The following is a 20,051-nucleotide window of genomic DNA, read 5'->3' on the forward strand; positions in this document are numbered from 1 at the left end:
TTTTATCCAATTTTCTTTTTCGTATCCTAGGATTTGGCTACTTTGTTTGAGGAACTACAGAGAGAAAAGAAACTGAAATCTCATCAGAAGTTGTCTGAAACTTTGAAAAACCTACTTTATTGTGTATATAGTTGCCCATCTTATATTGCAAAAGATCTGATGAAAGTACTTCAGGAAGTCAACAGTGAGGTATACACAATTTGAGTGGATTATACATTCCACATGATGTTACTAAAGATTATTCTAAGGAAGACATTTGCAAGAGTTACATATATGCACTTAGAAGTGAAAATCTTCTTATTAATTTGGAAGGGGAAAGAGTTGGGGTGGAGAAAAAGAGAGAGTGAGTTTCTTTCCATTTGAAAATTGTGTGTTATTATCCCTGTCTAATCACTGACTTGGTTTTAAGTGAATTTAAAAGTCATGTGGGGAAATACACTGAAGTGCACTATTGAAAGAACTGTTGGTTTACGTCTATTCTTTAGGTAAAAATTCTCCCCGAGGTAATATATTTGGACATAAGAGTCTGAACATTCCCAAATCATTTGCTCATTTTTAAAATGTATGTAGTTGTACATTTTTCTAGGGGGAAAATCTATACCTTTCAGTATGTTATCAAGGAAGCCTATGATACAAAAGAAAGAGGTTATGACCCCTTGTTTATATGATGATATGTGCTGATGAGCAGTGAAAAAGTTCCTCATCCTAGTGTTCCAGAAATGCTTCTGTCCTTCACCAGTTTTGGACTGACTGCAACTTAAAGAACTAAAAGAAGGATAAAGTGAAGTGAAAACCATTTGATTTTATTTTCTTGGTGTGAGCCAACAGATGGCATTTATCAGCTCTGTGTTGTGCCTGGTATAGTTTAAACTAGGAGTTGACAGTCTTGTTCTGTAAAGGACCAAATAGTACTTATTTTAGGCTCGAGGTGCCATACAGTCTCTGTTGCAGCTACTCAGCTCTGCCATCATATTGCAAAAGCAGATGCAGACAGTATGTAAATGAATGAGCATGGCTGTGTTTTGGTAAACAAAGTTTACAGAAGCAGATGGTCCTCTGGATTTGGTCTGCAAACCATGTCTTGCTGGCTCCTGATTTGTTATTGAAGGCTTCACATACGTAATTTGAATTAATATTAATTATACCAAGATAGAAACATTGGGGAAGTGTGCAGTGTTTTAGAAAAGCTGAAATTTATTTTTATAGTCTAAAACTTTAGTTTGTATTTCCTATTTTCAGAAAGTCTTGGGACACTCAGATTATTTCTCCTCTGATCTCTGAAGGGTTTAGAGCTTTTGGCCTTTACAGCCTGAGCAGCAGAGGGGACCGAGTGCCTTAGTTGGATTAATAGTCATCCCTGTGTCCAAAAGGTCATCATTTTGGGGTTTTTTCTCTAGGCTGAGCTCCCAGTCTTCCAATATGATATCTTTGGATGTCTTTGTAAAGCAAGCAAAACTATTATCAGTATAGATAACTATTTAATAATAAATGTTCCAAATTTTAGATGGTGCTTTCTCAGCTATTGCCTATGGGTGAACAACTATTAGAAAAGATTCAGAAGGAGCCCACAGCTGTCCTGAAAGATGAGGCCATTGTTTTGCATCTCATTCTGGGAAAATATAATGAATATTCAGCTTCCCTTTTACATAAGGACCCAAAGAGTCTAGATATGTTTATAAAAGCTATGCATACAACAAAGGAACTGTACACAGGAATGCCAACCATTCAGATTACAGCCCTCGAAAAGGTCAGTGACTTCTTTCAGAAACTAAAGCATGTTCAAGCTTTTAGAAATTTGAAATGTTTGACTTGAAGAAGATAAAGTGGAGTAGACATGTTTTAAAGGAATATGATATATTTGACCCATTTTACAAAACTACACGATGTATTTGGATCATTAAAAAGAATTGCATTTTAACTGATAAAATTGGGAACAATTTTACATTGTAAGAAAGAATGATATAAAGGTCATTTTGTGGAATTCAAGTTTGTTCATTGAGCTCAATTGCCTTTTTTCTACCTCTAGATTACAAAGCCATTTTTTGCATCTATATCAGATGAAAAAGTTCAGCAGATGCTTTTGCGTATGTTGTTTGATTTATTGGTGAACTGTAAAAATTCACATTGTGCTCAGACTATTAGCAGTGTTTTTAAAGGGGTAAGTTGCAAACTTTCTGTAATTTGTTTATTAATGTCTGTTCTCTTCCGAGTAACCCCATGTTTAAGTATCCTCCATTTGACACTGCTTTTAGACAGTTGGCTGTTACCATTATCAAGAATCGTGGAAAAGGTGGTCATAGAGAAGTAGAAAATCAGAATTAGAAGTCTTCACCGTTATTTTTATTGTATGAAGTATTATAGTTTTAATGAGGTAGGGTGTGTGTTAGTTTGGATCTTACTTGTATTACGTAGGATCTATCAGTTTTATGCAAGGAATAGGAATGAGTGATGGCTTGGTGTTCACCTTGGTAACAGATTACTTAATTTAGATAGTTGTTTAATGACATTTAATGGGATTGAGAATCTGCTCAGGGCTTTATATGTGTATTAAAACCTAGCTCTACATCAGAATAACCACCTGGTTATTCTCTGTTTTGTTTTGTTGTGTTTTTTAGGAGAAAACACATTCACAAAATAAATAGTAGTATGGTGAAATCCTAGTATCCAGACTCAGCAGTTCTTAGAATTTTAACATATTTATTTAGGTTTCTAAGATACATTAGGTGGAACAAATTAAGGTACAGAGCAATTTTTAATCTGCTCCTGTTTGCGTTCTTTTTTTGATCTTTATAGAGCTATTAGTATATGGAAAATTTCCAAAAGAATACATAAGAAATTGTCAGTGGTGTTTGCCTTTGGGATTGGGCTGGGCCCTAGAGTTGTCGAGAGACATAAACGTTTTCATTGTCTTTCTTAATGTTTACTGCTCTAAGTTTATCCCATGGAATTCTATCATCAACCATTCTTCCTTCATATTTCAGATTTCTGTTAATGCCGAACAAGTCAGAATAGAACTGGAGCCACCAGATAAGACTAAGTCCTTAGGCACAATTCAGCAAACAAGAAGGCAAAAAATGCAGCAGAAGTAAGAGCTATGAATGCAGTGAGAATGTGCTGTTGTTCCTGAGGCTTTGAATGTTTTGAAACTGTTGTGATTTTTTGATACCCATCATTTTGGTATAATCAGGTACGATAATTGTTGCTTGGCATTGTGTTTGCTTTTCCAACTTTTTGTCTTATCCGTTTCCCAGAAAATCACAAGATCTAGAATCTGTTCAGGAAGTTGGAGATTCTTACTGGCAAAGAGTAACCCTCATCCTAGAATTACTGCAGCACAAAAAGAAACTCAAAAATCCTCAGATATTGATACCGACTCTTTTTAACCTGCTATCAAGGTAATGACACTTGCCCTTCATCTGTGAGAGAAGAGGATTCTACTTCTTACCCATCTTATTTTATTTAACATTGTGTTTTCAAGATATTCTCTTCTTGCTTAACTAGTCTGTAAAATAAAGCAAATTGAGTACTCTAGTTGAAGATTTAAGGAATGGTTTCAGGTACCCATTGCCAGTGCCAAACCTGAGCTTCATCCTGTATCGTGTATAAATGATGACTCACCTTACAGCCTCCTTCCTTTCCTAACTTTCAATACTGTGTCCCTGGGGCATCATTACTGGTATTTGAAGGTGCAGTGTGACGCCCACTGTATTTTGTAGGTATATATTATTAGATAGCTATAGTGTATGACATTGAATTGTGGATTTGTGCTTTCATCTGGAAAGCAAAGTAATTCTCAGGCTTGTCCTCTGAGAAGATTCCAAATAGGTTGATGGAAAGTACAATAGAGAAGAGAGGTAATTTGACATAAGCAGCTGCCTGTATGAGAAAAAGTGAGAGAAATCTTACTTCTTGGTTTATAGACTTTATGTTTAATGTTATTTTAGTTTATTCCTTATTTAATATGTGTTCTGAACAATGGTCATTAATGTATCCCTGAAACTGTACAACTGTTTCATTTTCCATCATTTCTCTTCTGGGGGTCCCAAAGGTGTTTAGAACCTTTGCTACCGGAGCAGGGAAACATGGAATACACCAAACAATTAATTCTTAGTTGTTTGCTCAACATCTGCCAAAAACTCTCTCCAGATGGTGGCAAGATACCAAAAGGTATGTACTTCATTGGAAGGAAAAGGTGGAAAAATTATTTACTTTGAGTGTGAATGTACCTCCCACTTAAGAGATTTTTTATTTCTCACCACTGTAGATGTTCTTGATGAGGAGAAGTTCAATGTGGAATTGATAGTTCAGTGCATCCGCGTTTCAGAGATGCCTCAGACCCATCACCATGCCCTTTTACTTTTGGGTACTGTTGCTGGGATATTTCCTGTAAGTGTTAATGATTTAAGGTTCTAGCAGATACTTCAGATAATTTCTTCCATGAAAATGCGTAGATGCTTGCTGGTTTGAACTCAGTTTGGGATCTTACAGCCCTGCCTCTTGAATAGCTGAGACAGTGTGAGCTGGTTGATCTTGCTGAGCTTCGGTTTCCCTTTTTGTAAAATAGAGAATAAAGTAACCTTCTTCATAGGATTATTGTGAGGATAGGATTGGATGATTGACGGTTAGCATTTAGCACAGTGCCTGACACAATGTTACTTTCTAATAAGTGGTAGTATTAGTGCTATTTGGAAAAAATTACTGTCCCATGAATCCTCAGATAACCCTCAGACAGCTTTCAACCTGTGACTTAAGGAAATTAATTTGATTACAAACTACCTCAGTTAAAGAAATCTCTGCAAATCCATTGTCCCTAATAGAACTACATCATTTAAAGATTTTTGAAGAGATTGAAGCTATTTTTATATTGGGGATGCAGGCCACAGGTTCTTAATCTGTGGTTTCTCCATGAGCTTTAGGGGGTCTTTTAATCTACTAAAATCATGTGCAAGATTTATGTGTATAGAATTTTTTTTCCTTGGAATAGTCAGTGGCTCTCAAAGGGGTTGATAATCCAGACACAGTAAATCATTGATATTTTTTCCTTTGTTTTTATTGAAATATAGTTTGCCATAAAATTAACCCATTTGTAGTATGGACTCAGTGGTTTTAGTATATTGACAAAGTTGTGTAACCATTACCATTTATCTACTTCCAGAACATTTTCATCACCGCAAAAAAAAACCTATACCCATTAGCATTCACTCCCAATTCCCTCTGCCGCCACCAGCCCTGCCTCTGGCAACCACTAATCTACTTTCTGTCTTGATGGAATTACTTATTCTGGAAATGTCTTATAAATGGAATCATATGATATGTGGTCTTTTGTGTCTGACTTTTTTCACTTAGCATAATGTTTTCAAGGTTCATCTGTGTTGACGCTTGACTCAGTATTTCTTTTTATGGCTGAATAGTATTCCATTGTATTTATATGCCACATTTTATATATCTTTTTACCGGTTGATGGGCATTTAAGTTATTTCTACTTTTTGGCTGTTATGATAAAATTATACTGTTATGGACATTTGTATGCAAGGTTTTGTGTAAACATGTTTACAGGTCTCTTTGGAGTATACCTAGGAGTGGATTGCTGGCTTAGATGCTAACTTTATTTTTAACTTTCTGAGAAACTGCCAGAATACTTTCCAAATCAGTTACACTGTACACCAGCAGTAAATGAGGGTTCTAATTTCTCCACATCCTCCCTGAGGCTTATTACTGTCTGTCTTTTTTATTATAGTCATCCTAGTGGGTGTGAAGTGGTATCTTGTGATTTGGATTTTGCATTTCCCAATTACTAGTATGCTGAGCATCTTTTCATGTGCTTATTGACCGTTTGTTTATCTTTGGAGAAATGTCTTTGCAAATCCTGTGGCCATTTTTTGTTTGCTGAGGAAGATTAACTCTGAGCTAACATCTGTGCAGTCTTCCTCCACTCCTCCACTTCATATATAGGTTGCCCCCACAGTTTGGCTGACGAGTGGTGTAGGTCCATGCCCAGGATCCTCACCTGTGAACCCGAGCCACTGAAGCAAAGCACACCAAACTTAACCACTAGGCCGTGGGACCAGCCCCTCCTTTGCCCATTTTTAAATTATTTCTCTTATTGTTGTTGCGTTATAATGAGTCATTGATATTTGATGTGTTTAAAATAGAAGATGTTGAAAGATGTGTTTTCTTTCAGGATAAAGTTCTACACAACATTATGTCTATTTTTACATTTATGGGAGCCAATGTCATGCGTTTAGATGATACTTACAGTTTTCAAGTTATTAACAAGACAGTGAAAATGGTTATTCCAGCACTTATTCAGGTAAGCTGTCTTTATACTGACATTACTATTATTTTTAAGTTGAAAAATTTTATGTAGTATGAAATTCAAGTAGTAGTAAATCAATGACATTAAAAGCCTTTCTGAAATGTCAAGTATTCATGCCTGTTAAATTTTAGAATGGTGAAGCTGAGAAGTAATCTTGGAAATAATGTCTTTTCCAAAAATATGAGTAAACATGCATAGCTGGTTCTGCTGTGCTGCAAGGGTGTAACTATAAAAGCGCCTTAACATTACTCTCACAAATGGATTTACATTGACTGTATTTCAGGACGTTGCATGAGTTCGATAATACCCTTATGCAGGTTGATGAAGACAGGACATTCTGGAGCGATGGTGGCAAATTTGTTAATATGCGCTTCAACAAACATTTTTTAAGCATTTTCTAAGCGCTAAGTAGTCAAAGAGATGAGTGAGACGTAGTCTTTGCCATAGGAATCAACAATTGAAACTAAAAAGCAGCCTTGAAGATGAAAGAGCTTGGTCGTCGTCTTGAGTTTTCTGTTTACCCATACTCGGCCCCTTCTCCTTTGAATCTTGCTATTAGATTGGTGTTCTCTGTGTCTAACAAATTAGCCGGTACAGGACACGTATATATAAAAAAATAATTATATGCATTAATATGACATATGCCAAAAGAACAGATAAATATGCCGAAGAGTTCAGAATAGGCGAAAGTCCATATGGGCCAAGGAGACCACAAAGTTACATAAGAAATAAAATTTGAACTGGTGTGAAAGAAGGCTAGGATATGCTCAGTGAGATGGCAGAGCCATCAATAGCATGTGAAAAGGCCTAGTCTAGGAATGTGCACAGTGTGTGTGAAGAATGTCATCTAGATCAGTTTGGTGAAGAGCCAAGAGTTGAGACAAGTAGGAGTGGAAGGCGTTGTTTAGTGGTACACTCAAGTATTTATTCATTCTTCCACTCAACAAGCATGTTTGGAGCACCAATACCAGAGTAAAATGGTTTGGATTTATTGTGGAAGCAATAGGGAGTTGTTGGCCTTTCTGTGCTCTGCTTCTCTAGATTGTACCCATTCTTCTCAAGGCACAGAATCCTGCTTGATTTTTGCAGCTTCCCAGACGGCGCATATTGGGATCTGCCATGTAGTGCCTCCTGTTGTCTTTTCAGGTGTGTTTCTTGTTTCATATGGATGATAAATCACCTTTGAGGCAGGGCTCACATCCTATGCCTTGTATTCCCCTCAGGGCCAAGTAGTGCCTGGGACATAGCTCTACTCATTGTGTATTTCCTGACTGGTCTTTGATTATTAAAGTTATTTTGATAAGTTTTTTGGGCACACGTGAAGGCCTTTTCGTTTCCACTTAAAGCTTGTTTGGTGAAGGTTGTTGCTCCTACTCACTCTCCCTGCTTGCTCTTCTGTAGTCTGATGGTGGAGACTCTGTAGAAGTCACAAGAAATGTGGAAGAAATCGTGGTGAAAATCATTAATGTGTTCGTGGATGCACTGCCACACGTTCCGGAGCACAGGCGCCGGCCCATCCTTGTTCAGCTAGTTGATACACTAGGTGCAGAAAGATTCCTCTGGGTTCTCCTCGTCTTGCTTTTTGAACAGTATGTCACTAAAACAGTGCTGGTGGCTGCCTATGGAGAAAAGGTGAGAATATAGGGTGGGGTGATAAGGAAAACGGTGATGTCTCACACAGATTTTGTGACATTTTCCAGTTTAAACATGGTGCTGGTGAATGCTTACTGTGCATTACTTAACAGTGCTTGCTCAGAACTACTTTTAAAGATGTTTTTGGCATTCTTTAAAACTGCTGTCAGAGCCTGTGGCCATCTGAATATCCTCAGTAGCAACAAAATATCTCCTGAGGGTGATTTGACTTTTCTAAGAAACAGGTCTGATACTAGTGCCATGCTGCGTGGTTCTTTTAAGCCCAACAGCGTACTGCTGTAAAGTAATGAAACTGTCTCTTGAAAGTGGTTCTAAGGGCCTTTCGTGGGGAAAGGGAAGATTGTCAGTATCATTGAAATCACAACACAGGTGACTGTTTTGAAGAGCCCTGTTCGCATAGATGAGGGTAAAACTTACAGGTCCAGGGCTGTTTTTAAATGACTTCTTAGACATGGGCTCTAGGACTGGATCTAGACCTACTCTGAATAAAGTCGTACGTGCAGTTCTGCCAGAAATCATAATGCAGGTTATCCTGGAATTAGGCCCTTATAATTCTCATAAATTGGCTTCTTCCTGTAAGGAGCTCAGTACCTCATTCCTCTGGTGATGCATGTGACTGTAAGGAACAATATATAGTGACTTTGTGTGCTAAGAAATATTTTTAAAACATTTCCCTTACTTGTACTTATTAAAACATAAATTTAATAGGTACAGTTTTGTTACCTATTTCTCTTCTCTGAACAGGATGCTATTTTAGAGGCAGACACTGAATTTTGGATTTCAGTCTGTTGTGAATTTAGTGTCCAGCACCAGATACAAAGCTTGATGAATATCCTCCAGTACTTAATAAAGCTGCCTGAGGAAAAAGAAGGTAAGCAGGAGTCAGGTGTGAATCATTGTTTAATCTGAAGGCTCGGGAGAAGCAGAAGACAATGCAGGTTGTCCTTAGAACCCATAGTACATCTTTGGAAGGATTTTAAGGAAGTTAATAATGTTTAATTTGAGTATGTGGTTGTATATGTTCTCAAATCTTTATGGAAAATAATAAGTCGGGTTTCTCCTTGCCTTTCCTCACACACTGGCTTTTATCCCTCTGTGCCTTTACGCTGATGTGTTGGCTGTGGAGTGTTACAAGTGTCAAGGATGAATTATGGTACAATGACAGTTAGCAGGACTTTATTAGCTATCTCTTAGTTTCCCATTAAAGTATCTGTGAAGACGTTTACAAGAAGGAAAAAAATAGATACCACAGCAGTGGTAACTAAATATTCAAATTTTACCATATATATGGTCTTGAAAATTCCACTAATTGTGGCACCAATGTGATTGCCTTAAGAAAGGGTAGATGTGTTGAGCGTTCTTAGTTCTCTGCCCTTCGAAGCAGAACAGGAAGGTGCATTAGAAAGGAGGTTCTGAGGACTCCGCGGGGACTGTTATCTGGGTGGCTGACCGTTTGCCCCGTCTTCCCTGCTTGGCCAGGCAGTCATCTGACTCATCCTGCAGGCGGCTCAGGTTAGGCAGGGACAGACTGGAAGGTGCCTGGGGAGATGTACATGGTGACATGCTTCAGGAAGAAGTCTTCGTTTTGAGTCACTCTTGGACAGTAATTTTTAAGTGGCCCACCATAGCCTCCCAACACTGCACCCCTAACCCCTTTCATGGTAGACACACTTGAATACGAGATTCTACAAAGTTTTAGGATATACATTTTCAAACTTTTAGAATTAAACATTGAAGGCTAGAATTGACCCCGCTTCAGTCTATTGTGGGCCACCAAGTAAATGCCTCTGAGGCTTCAGAAGTTGGGTATGGAGCCAACATTTAAAGACTCCTCTTGTAGTATTTTTGTCTTCCATTTGCTTATCTCAGTTGCCCTGCTTTTGTTTGTTTTTGTCATACACTGTCTTCTCAGGGCCGTTGGGTACTTTGTTGATAAGTACACTCACATCTTTCACTAATTTAGAAGAGGAAAAACTGGGTATAATAGATGAACAAATTTCTCTCTCAGAATTGTATCCCATTTACCATTCTCCTTATATCTGTGTCTACACTAAAGAGTCAAGTGAAGTTGAGTGCAGTCACTTGTTGTATTGCTCTTTTTCAGAAACCATTCCCAAAACAGTGTCCAATAAGAGTGAATCACAGGAACAGATGCTACAGGTTTTTAATGTAGACGCTCACACTAGCAAGCAACTGCGGCATTTCAAATTTCTGTCAGTGTCCTTCATGTCTCAGCTCCTGGCTTCCAATAATTTTATCAGAAAGGTGATGTGTTCTTTAAATGTGTTTATGATAAAACGGTTTTGCTTTTTCTAAAGGAACTGTGTTTTAAACTAGTAAAAATAGCTTGGTAAATAACCTCATCAAAACATGAGACATGCCTTTAAAGATAGTAGAAAAAGAATAGTACAATTCACCATGAAAAACCGTTTGGCGGGATCTACTAAGTTTGTACATATATAAACCCTATGACTTGGTAATTCCATTTTCAAATGGTATATACCCAACAGAAATGTATGAACATGTGCACCAAAAGACATCTTCAAGAATGTTAGTAATACATGATTCATGGTAGCCCAGAAGTGGCAGCAACCCAAGTGTCTGTCAGCACTGGAGTGGATGAAGTGTCTGTTGTCATAAATGGACACGGGTGAACCTCGGTGAGACACAGCCGTCTGATGACTCTCATAAACATTATAGGAGGAACGATGGCAGACACAAAAGGGTGCATCCGTGATTCCAGTTGTATAAAGTTCAGAAATAGGCAAAATAAATCTGTGGTTTTATAAGTAAGGATAGTATTTATCTTTGAGAAGGAGGAAAAGAGTAGTAATGGAGGTCAAGTAGAGGAGGGATTCTGAGGTACTAATAATATGCTTTTTTAATTTTTTTTGAGGAAGATTAGCCCTGAGCTAACATCTGCTGCAAATCCTCCTCTTTTTGCTGAGGAAGACTGGCCCTGAGCTAACAGCCATGCCCATCTTCCTCTACTTTTATATGTGGGATGCCTGCCACAGCATGGCTTGACAAGCAGTGCGTAGGTCCACCCCCGGGATCTGAACTGGCAAACCCAGGGCTGCCGCAGCAGAATGTGCAGACTTAACCACTGTGCCACCAGGCCAGCCCCAATATGCTATTTTTTTTACCTGAATATAGTGAGCTTTACACATATGATTTGTGCACCTTTCAGTTTGTGTTTTAACTTTAAACAATGAAAGAGAAAGGAGGAAATACAGAAACAAAATGAAGAAATACAGAAGCATTGAGAAAGAAGGGCCACGATCCTGACCAGGAATATAATATTGGCTGAACGTTAGAATATCTGTTATGTATCTCTTATTATGCATGAAAAGATCAAGAGGGGAAACCGTATGATGATTGAAATATTTATAGGAAAATGATTCAAGGAATTCAATATTTATTCATGATTTAAGGAAAAAAATCTTCTTAGCAATGCAAGGTGGATGGAAACTTCCTTGGCCTGATAAAGATATCTGTCAGAAATCTGTAGTTTACATCACACTTCACAATGAGACATTAGCAGTGTGCCTGTTAAAGTCTGGAACAAGGAGGCCCTTCTTTCAATTGAGCAAAAGAAATGAAGTGTGAGAGCCCTGGTGGCCTACTGGTTAAAGTTTGGTGCTCTCACCACTTCAGTGGCCTGGGTTCGTTTCCTGGTCGCAGAACCACACCACTTGTCTGTCAGTTGCAGCGCTGTGGTGGTGGCTCACAGAAGAACTAGAAGGACTTACAACTATGCTATGCAACCATATCCTGGGGCTTTGGAGAGAAAAAATAAAAAACGAGGAAGATTGGCAACAGATGTTAGCTCAGGGCAAATCTCTCCCTGCAAAAAAAAAGGAAGTGTAAGAATCAGAAAAAAGAGAATCAAGAAGCTCATAGAACTAATAATTAGTTTAGCAAGCTTGCTTGATGGGGATGACTGTAGACGCTGCTGTGTATCAAACAGGCTATCCAAGGACAGTGGTGGTGCAGAGTGATCACATGGATCAATGTGACTGAACATAAGCCCTGACACACACCCGTGTGCGTGTAAGAAATGCGTCGTGTGGCAGATGACATTACAAAGCAGTGGGGAAAAAGGAAAAAGAACTAGAGCTAGCACAATTTGTGTTCCATGTGTGGAAAAAAGACTGATCTCACACTGTAAACAAGAGACAATTTTAGGTAGCTTAAAATCTTTGGTCTGAAAAGGAATACTTAGAACTTTGAGGAGAAAATCAAGGGGAAAATCATTGTGACCAGAGGATGGAGGAGAATTTCCTAAAAACTTCAGTTCAGCAAAAGCCACCATAAACAAAATGCAAAGAAAGCCACAGACTAAGAGTAGATTATTACTCTATAAATCAGAAAGCATCAGTTTCCATTAGAACAATTGGCAAAGAATATGAATTCACTAAAGAGGATCACAAATGGCCATTTAATACTTGACCAAACAACCTCCCTAATGAGGAAAATGCATGTTAAATGACATGCCACTATGATATCCATCAAACTGGCAAAAATTGAAAAGCTGTTAATACCACAAAGTGGCAAGGCTATGGGGAGACAGTCGTTTCTTACCCAGGGATGGGTAGCGTGAGTCAGTACGACCACTTTAGAAAGCAGTTGGCAGGTTCCAGTCAGGTTGAAGATGCTCATCTCCTGTGATTAGTAACTCTTCTCAGTATATACGCTCTACGAAAACTTGCCTAGATGCTTGAGATATAAAAACGTTCTTTTTTAGCCTTGATTACATAGGCTAAATGTCTGCCAACAGAGGTGAATGAATAAATAAGTTGCAGTATATACAGAGTAATAATACTGTGTGCAGTTAAAAATGAATGAACCAGAACAACATAAGTCATCACAGGTAGATCTCAAAAATCTAATGTTATCCAAAAAGCGTGTTGCTGACTGATATGTACATTCATGTTTGTGGGGCCTGAGGTAGTGAGAGACTGGGATTAGGGAGCAGTGCAAAGGGGACGACAGCTGTATCCATATGTTTAACATCTTGAGATTAAAAGCGAGCTATTACATAAGAGCTAACGAAAGATGAGTGTTTCATAAAATTAGTAGGTAAACGGGTGTTGATTGTTTGCCATATTTTCCTGAATCTTTGTAGTACTTTAAAGATACTACTAATACCTATAGAATATAACTAAAATAAATGAACAGAATAATTTAATTAAGGGAAATAGAGTTATTGTATGATGGGGATGATCTGAACCTGATTAAATTGTGCTGTCAGAAAACACTGTTGGAAGTTTGAGTTCAATAGTCTTAGATGAGTTTCATCGAGCCCACTTCAAATGATTTTTTTATTATCAGCTTCCCTATTGTTCTAATGACGCCTTCTTTAAAAATTAGGTAGTTGAAAGTGGTGGTCCTCAGGTTTTAAAAGGCCTTGAACAGAGGTATGTTACTTTTCTTTTTAAAATTTTTATTTGATAGTAATTTCGAACTTTTTATCAAAAAGCTGGAAAAATAGTACACAAAACTCTCACATGCGTCTCCTGTGTTTTAGGTTGCTAGAAACAGTCCTTGGCTATATTAACACCGTAGCACAATCCATGGAGAAAAATGTAGACAAACTAACTGTGAAGTTTTGGCGAGCGCTCCTTAGTAAAGCGTATGACATGCTAGATAAGGTAGGTTCTCCTTTCTCCCCACCTGCTATGTTTGGTTGCTGTTTTTATGTCATTGTGGAATTATTTAACAAAGTTCTACTTTATACAATACACTTAGCAATAGCTTCCCTTAATGCAGCTCAGATTTTTCTTGGAAAAGAATCTCTTGATGACTAGAAATAAATTTGTCTGGAAAACAGTTGTTTCTGTACCAATTAGGAGATCATGTGCCTTAATATTTAATGTGCTTAAATGTTCGGTCATGTAATACTTTATAATGTTCCACTTTATTTATGTGGAATAAAAGAAAAATACCCATTAGGTAGAGTGTGTGGTATATTAGAAATATCACTGGCCTGGACATTAGGATCTCTGTTTAAAATCTAGCTAAATTACTTAGCTCCGTGGCACTGAGCAATTCACTTAGCATCAGGTTGTTGTTGCTGTTATTGTTTTTTTAGTAAATGTGGTTAGTAATGCCTACCTGAAAGGGTAATGTAAGAATTAAGTAAGAAAATGTGTATCAAAATGCCTGACCCCTAGAAGATATGCAATGAATAGAAGTCTGTGTTGAAATCTGAATTGATCTTCCCTTTATTATTATTTTTTTTGTTGTTGTTAAATGTAAAACTGCCGTATAGGTCAATGCCTTGCTGCCCACAGAAATGTTCATTCCTGTGATTAGAGGGCTGCTGGGTAACCCACTGCCATCCGTTCGCCGGAAAGCTTTGGATCTTTTGAACAACAAGCTACAGCAGAATACATCCTGGAAGAAGAAAATTGTAAGTGAAGACTGCGTAGCAGCCCCAGTTACTGTTCTAGGCTTTATCAAAGAGTTGCATTGAACTCCCTTAGGCTTCTCTAGTGGGTTTAAATAAGTATATCATTATCTGAATGCAATGCTGTGATGTGTGTATGCATTTTAAAATGGGATATTAATTCTGACGGGAGCGTGTATATATGTTGTAAGAGCTCTCAGAATGGAATTTCAGCCTAAGGGAATTCTTGCTTAATATAGACCATACGTTGCCTTGGCTTTAGCATAACTCTAGTCCTCTTTTACTCCAGACTAGTAGAGTGCTTTCTATAAATCAAAAATTGGGCACAGGTACATGCATTCACTTAGTAATAAATGAAGCAGATAGAGAAACAATTGCTTGTGTATAATCATGTGGCTTAGGACCTTGGTCTGATTTCCATTTAGGCAGTTTCAAGCAATAAAAATGGAGATAGGGACTAGCATTTTTTCTGCAGCTTTAATTCTTTGGGAATTTTGGCTGTCCTCTTCAGGTTTACCATTTCCTAAAACTGGTTCCAGTCCTTTTGGCCATTGTGCAGCACAGAAAAAAGGCAGTAGAAGAGCAAGCAATAAACAGACAGACAGCGTTGTATACCTTAAAGCTTTTGTGCAAGAACTTTGGTAGAGAAAATCCGGAGCCTTTTGTGCCAGTGCTGAACGCTGCAGTGAGGCTGATTGCTCCCGAAACGAAGGAGGAGAAGAATGTCTTGGGAAGTGCCCTGCTGTGTGTAGCGGAGGTGGCCTCCACGCTGGAAGCACTGGCCATCCCCCAGCTTCCCAGGTATGCTGGCTGGGGCCTGCCACAGGAGCCGTCACACCAGCTTTCTGTACAGATTGACAGATGATACCTTAGTGACTTTTTTTGTCTCTAAGTAAAAGTTACCTAAAATTAGATTTGTTAAAGAATTGATGTTTTCTTCAAACTGAAAAACAAAACATTCTCGTTTACCTTTATGATGTTTATTATCCTCCAGTTTTCACTCCCCTCTGATCAGCTGCTGTTAGGAAGCAATAGGTGCTGCTCCTTTCGAGGGGCCCAGTCCAGTTGGGCAGAAGCTGCCTCGTGCTGCCGACGTTCCGAAGTTGGATGCTGCTGGCTCTCTCCTTGGCTCTGGCGTGTGTTGGCTGTGGGGCCTTGGGCAGGCTACTCGGCCTGTTAGAGCTTTGCCATCTATAAAACCGACACAGCACCTACCTCGTGGGATTCCCGTGGGGCAGTGCGTGTAAGGCTTTTTGCACAGTGCCTGACACTTAGCAGGTGTTAAATTGAAAGATGTTATTTTTTTAAATGACTGTTCTGTCACTACTGTTGGCACTGGGAGATTTCTTGCGCTTAGTCATGTACAATGTGTAGACGATACTTTGTAGGCTGTGACACACGCAGAGATGTAACGAGCACAGGTGTTTGGATTTTTTCACAACTTCTACTCCATTCTCCATTCTCTGCTTCTGCTTAAAGTTACTCTAGAACTCTCATTCTTTGTGTGCAGTCTGATGCCATCATTGCTGACGACAATGAAGAACACCAGCGAGCTGGTCTCGGCTGAGGTCTATTTGCTCAGCGCCTTGGCGGCCCTGCAGAAGGTTGTTGAGACTCTCCCGCACTTCATCAGCCCCTACCTAGAAGGCGTGCTGTCGCAGGTGGGTCACAGTGACCACGACATGTATGTGAGGTGGCAGCAGGAAGGGAAAGATTATAAATTTAGTAATTTTATTTGTTAAGTTTTTAGTTTTTGTTTGGCAGGAAGTTTATTTCTGAAAAGATTTGCTTGTTTTTACTGTATATGTTCGTTTTTTTCTTCCGTTTCCACCGTCCCTATCTGCTTAATCATGACAGTGATATGGTATCACTTTGTCATGAGGCTCTGCTCTTTTTTTGATTTTGCAGAATGTATTTTATTGCTTTTTTTCCCCCTGAGATATCTTTGGGGTTGGGTTGCCTCTTATTACTTCTTCTAGAAACTGGTGTGCCCTATTTGTTTCTACTGTGAAAGGTTTCTTAATCCTCAGATGTCTTTCAAAGCAGAATTCCTAGGTTGCAGGCCATCGGTTATTTGCAGACAGACAATGGGCAGGTGGCACTTCTAGTTGAAGATGCCTGAGAAGGACCCCTTGTTCTGTTCTGTCTTATGGATCATCTGCCATTTATGAGGTGAAGAGCCGAAGCTGCCATGATGCAAGTGACTCCACCAGTTCACCTACTCTAGAGCCAGGGCTTCTTACAGAAAAAGACCTCTGCATCTGGGGAGCTTTCTAGATTTTTTTAAAAAGAACTTGATTCTTCTCAAGGTCCCTGGATTCGTGTCCTCTAAGAAAATCATCAGTCTGGATGCTCTGTGTCCTTCCACCTCCCACCATTTACCCCCATCCCTGATTCCCACCTGGGAAGGGAGCGTCTGCTCATTTTTATCTACAGACATTGGGGGGTTGGCTTTAAAAGGGATTCCATGTGAAGCTGAAATGCACTGAGCTTTTCCCAATCACTAGCATTTGGATTGATTTCTCACATCATCATTCTGACTTTCCTTAGGTGTGTAGACGCTCTCAATGAGTGCCCATTATGGCCTTCATCACTGTTTTGATGTTCCTATAGGTGATTCATTTGGAGAAAATCACTAGTGAAATGGGCTCTGCCTCACAGGCTCACGTCCGTCTCACGTCTCTTAAGAAGACACTGGCTACCACGCTCTCACCTCGAGTGTTACTGCCAGCCATCAACAAAACGTACAAGCAAATTGAGAAGAACTGGAAGGTTAGACCACATTGGGTATTTGACTTTGGAGAAGGGAGATATGGTACTGAAACTTTTAAATTTTCAGTTGAAGAGGAGTGTGGTGGTTTAATTCATTTATAAATGCATTAGTGAACTCTAGGAATATTGAAAATTGGCACACCTCTTTACTGTGTTGTTGGTAGAATCACATGGGTCCATTTATGAGCATCTTGCAAGAGCACATTGGGGTCATGAAGAAGGAAGAGCTCGCCTCCCATCAGTCTCAGCTGACTGTATTTTTCTTGGAGGCCCTGGACTTTCGAGCACAGCACTCCGAGGTAAGCTTATTTCCAGTCCCCCAAATCCTAAACTTATCTATACCTATTTAAGAGCCAGAGAAAAACCAGCTGTGTAACCTGTTGTACTTGCCAAAATTATTAGAGCTAGATGTCAGTACTCTAATAAATCAGCTCTTCTATTCCCAGAATGATCTGGAGGAAATTGGAAAAACGGAAAATTGCATCATTGACTGTCTAGTAGCCATGGTTGTGAAACTTTCTGAAGTCACATTCAGACCTCTGTTCTTCAAGGTACGCTTTCTTCCTCCACATCTCCTATGGACTCATATATGTGTTACAGGATGTGTAGAAGAAACTAATACTACATTATCTTTTTAGCTGTTTGATTGGGCTAAAACAGAGGATGCCCCAAAGGACAGACTGTTGACATTTTACAACGTGGCAGATTGCATTGCTGAGAAACTGAAAGGGCTTTTTACTCTGTTTGCTGGCCATTTAGTGAAGCCTTTTGCTGACACCTTGAACCAGGTGAACATCTCCAAAACAGGTTGGTAGCTGACTCCGGTTCTGTTGATGTCCTTGCTCTATGTACCTTGCACAAGGTACAGTTAGTATAATAAGCATGAGGAGGGTGAATTTTATAGTCAGGCCTTAAGCATTGACGTGTTTGTTTCAGCATAGTGAAAACATGCTGTGATTGACTCACTTGGAAGGCAGGGTAAAGTAAAATGAGCATTGCTGTAAGTTATTGGAAGTAACTTTAAAACATTGAAGTTAAGATTGGTTTGTTCTTTAATACTATTAATCAACCCACTTGACAACTGGTAACTTGCCAAACTAAGCAATCTTAACAACTGAGAATCTTAACTCTAAAAGGAGGAATCGCTTATCCGAGAGACCATCCCTTTTATTTGTGTTCTGTCTTCATCCTGATTATGATCTAGGTCATTTTAGAAAACCCTCCTGATTTAATAGTGACTTGAATTTAAACACTGGAGATCAAATTGTGAAATTCAGTTTTTTTGTTTTTGTTTTCATTCTCCCCTATCTACAGATGAAGCGTTTTTTGACTCTGAAAATGACCCTGAAAAGTGCTGTTTGCTATTACAGTTTATTTTGAACTGTTTATATAAAATCTTCCTTTTTGACACTCAGCATTTTCTAAGTAAAGAGAGAGCAGAAGCCTTGATGATGCCCCTGGTGGATCAGGTAACCAAGAAGAACCATCTTTTGTTAAAAGATGAGGAAGCCATTGGTTAAATTTTTATGGGTTTTATATCTACCAAAATGACAGTTGCTGGGCTTTTTTTTTTCCTCCAAGTTTTGTTTTTCCTTTTTTACAAAATTTTAATTTCAGAACCAGTTTCTCATTTTTCATGGATATAACTTATCTTCATAGTGGTGTTTACTGAGTTTTACTTTTGAATTTTTTGAGTGAAAGGTGTGATACAAGGTCTAATGGTTACATTTTTTTAAAACTGGGTTTATTGAGGTGGTTTCAGAGTTTGGCTGCCCTCTGAAAAAAACTCTCTAAGATGTTCTGCTGGAGGAAAAGAGATGAAGCTCAGGGCGATGTGATTTTCTATTTGAGTCCCAGAAGGTGGTAAATTTGCTCTAGAGAGAGTATTAGAGTAATACCTGGTTTTTGAGCACACTAATATTATGAAGGATAGTAAAATATTATTTACACATTGGGTATTTTTTCAAGCAGAAATGAAACCTGTTGCTCAAGTCCTTGTCTTTCAATAGCTGGAAAACAGGCTTGGAGGAGAAGAGAAGTTCCAGGAACGGGTGACGAAGCACCTGATACCATGCATTGCACAGTTCTCAGTGGCCATGGCAGACGACTCTCTGTGGAAACCACTGAACTACCAGATTCTGCTAAAGACGAGGGACTCCTCACCCAAGGTTAGGAGCTGTGGTTGACAAGCCCTGTTACTGTGCTGTCACCATATAGCCTAAACAACCCTGAAGTGGTTATGGACGTAGGACCGTGGTAAACTAGCAGGGACAAACATCACTGCTTGTCTTCTAGGACTAGAGGTTGGGCTGTGTTAGGCAGAAGTTTGAACCTGAAAAATGTTTGGCTTTTACTTTAGGCTATTTAAAAATAGTCGTCTTCCCCCCACCCCCATGGTGTGTTAGAGACAAGTACTGAAATACTTTCTAAATACTTGTAAATCTTGAAAAGACTTGCAGTATTTCCTTGTGTTTTTTAAGCACCATTTAAACGTCATTGTGCTCCCAGAGACAAATGCTTTCAGTTTGTCCACAGAATGTTCCTCTGAGTTAGAGGAATGTATCATCGCCATTGTATACATTAGGCTTAGGATTTTGTGGAAGAAAGGTAAGTGGTGATGGTTGACACCCACTAACATGGGGGGCGGGGATGAGTGGAAGTTAAAATCCCATACCCGAGTGTCAAAGTTTTCAAACTGTTCTAGCAATGAATCTCCATTTCTCCAACTAATTATCACACTAGAACCTCAGTGGATAAAACAGACCAAAACAGAATTTTATTAGTAGATTTATTAGTTGAAATTCATAACATTTATTTATTAGGAAATAATGAGAACAATGAGGCTATTTTAATGAAACCCCAGATTTTAAACTGTAAGTTCTTATAAAGTTGTAGCAT

The 20,051-nt window shown here is 38.8% G+C and overlaps 1 protein-coding gene across 1 annotated transcript in view; it reads left to right on the plus strand.

The window, feature by feature from the left end:
* The window catches only part of HEATR1 (HEAT repeat containing 1), a 52,638-nt gene that overhangs the window by 30,428 nt on the left and 2,159 nt on the right, over positions 1-20,051 (plus strand). Inside the window, exons 22-43 of the mRNA XM_001492085.7 lie at positions 31-189; positions 1,505-1,747; positions 2,027-2,158; positions 2,982-3,085; positions 3,252-3,395; positions 4,049-4,167; positions 4,265-4,386; positions 6,182-6,310; positions 7,718-7,948; positions 8,714-8,840; positions 10,074-10,234; positions 13,343-13,389; positions 13,500-13,623; positions 14,244-14,384; positions 14,893-15,182; positions 15,892-16,042; positions 16,995-17,153; positions 17,318-17,452; positions 17,600-17,704; positions 17,792-17,960; positions 18,468-18,622; positions 19,163-19,321. Of these exons, the coding sequence (XP_001492135.2) occupies positions 31-189; positions 1,505-1,747; positions 2,027-2,158; positions 2,982-3,085; positions 3,252-3,395; positions 4,049-4,167; positions 4,265-4,386; positions 6,182-6,310; positions 7,718-7,948; positions 8,714-8,840; positions 10,074-10,234; positions 13,343-13,389; positions 13,500-13,623; positions 14,244-14,384; positions 14,893-15,182; positions 15,892-16,042; positions 16,995-17,153; positions 17,318-17,452; positions 17,600-17,704; positions 17,792-17,960; positions 18,468-18,622; positions 19,163-19,321 (3,306 nt within the window). The remainder of the gene's footprint in view (positions 1-30; positions 190-1,504; positions 1,748-2,026; positions 2,159-2,981; positions 3,086-3,251; positions 3,396-4,048; positions 4,168-4,264; positions 4,387-6,181; positions 6,311-7,717; positions 7,949-8,713; positions 8,841-10,073; positions 10,235-13,342; positions 13,390-13,499; positions 13,624-14,243; positions 14,385-14,892; positions 15,183-15,891; positions 16,043-16,994; positions 17,154-17,317; positions 17,453-17,599; positions 17,705-17,791; positions 17,961-18,467; positions 18,623-19,162; positions 19,322-20,051) is intronic.

This window comes from Equus caballus, chromosome 1 (genome assembly GCF_041296265.1).
Source record: "Equus caballus isolate H_3958 breed thoroughbred chromosome 1, TB-T2T, whole genome shotgun sequence".
Taxonomy (NCBI): domain Eukaryota; kingdom Metazoa; phylum Chordata; class Mammalia; order Perissodactyla; family Equidae; genus Equus; species Equus caballus.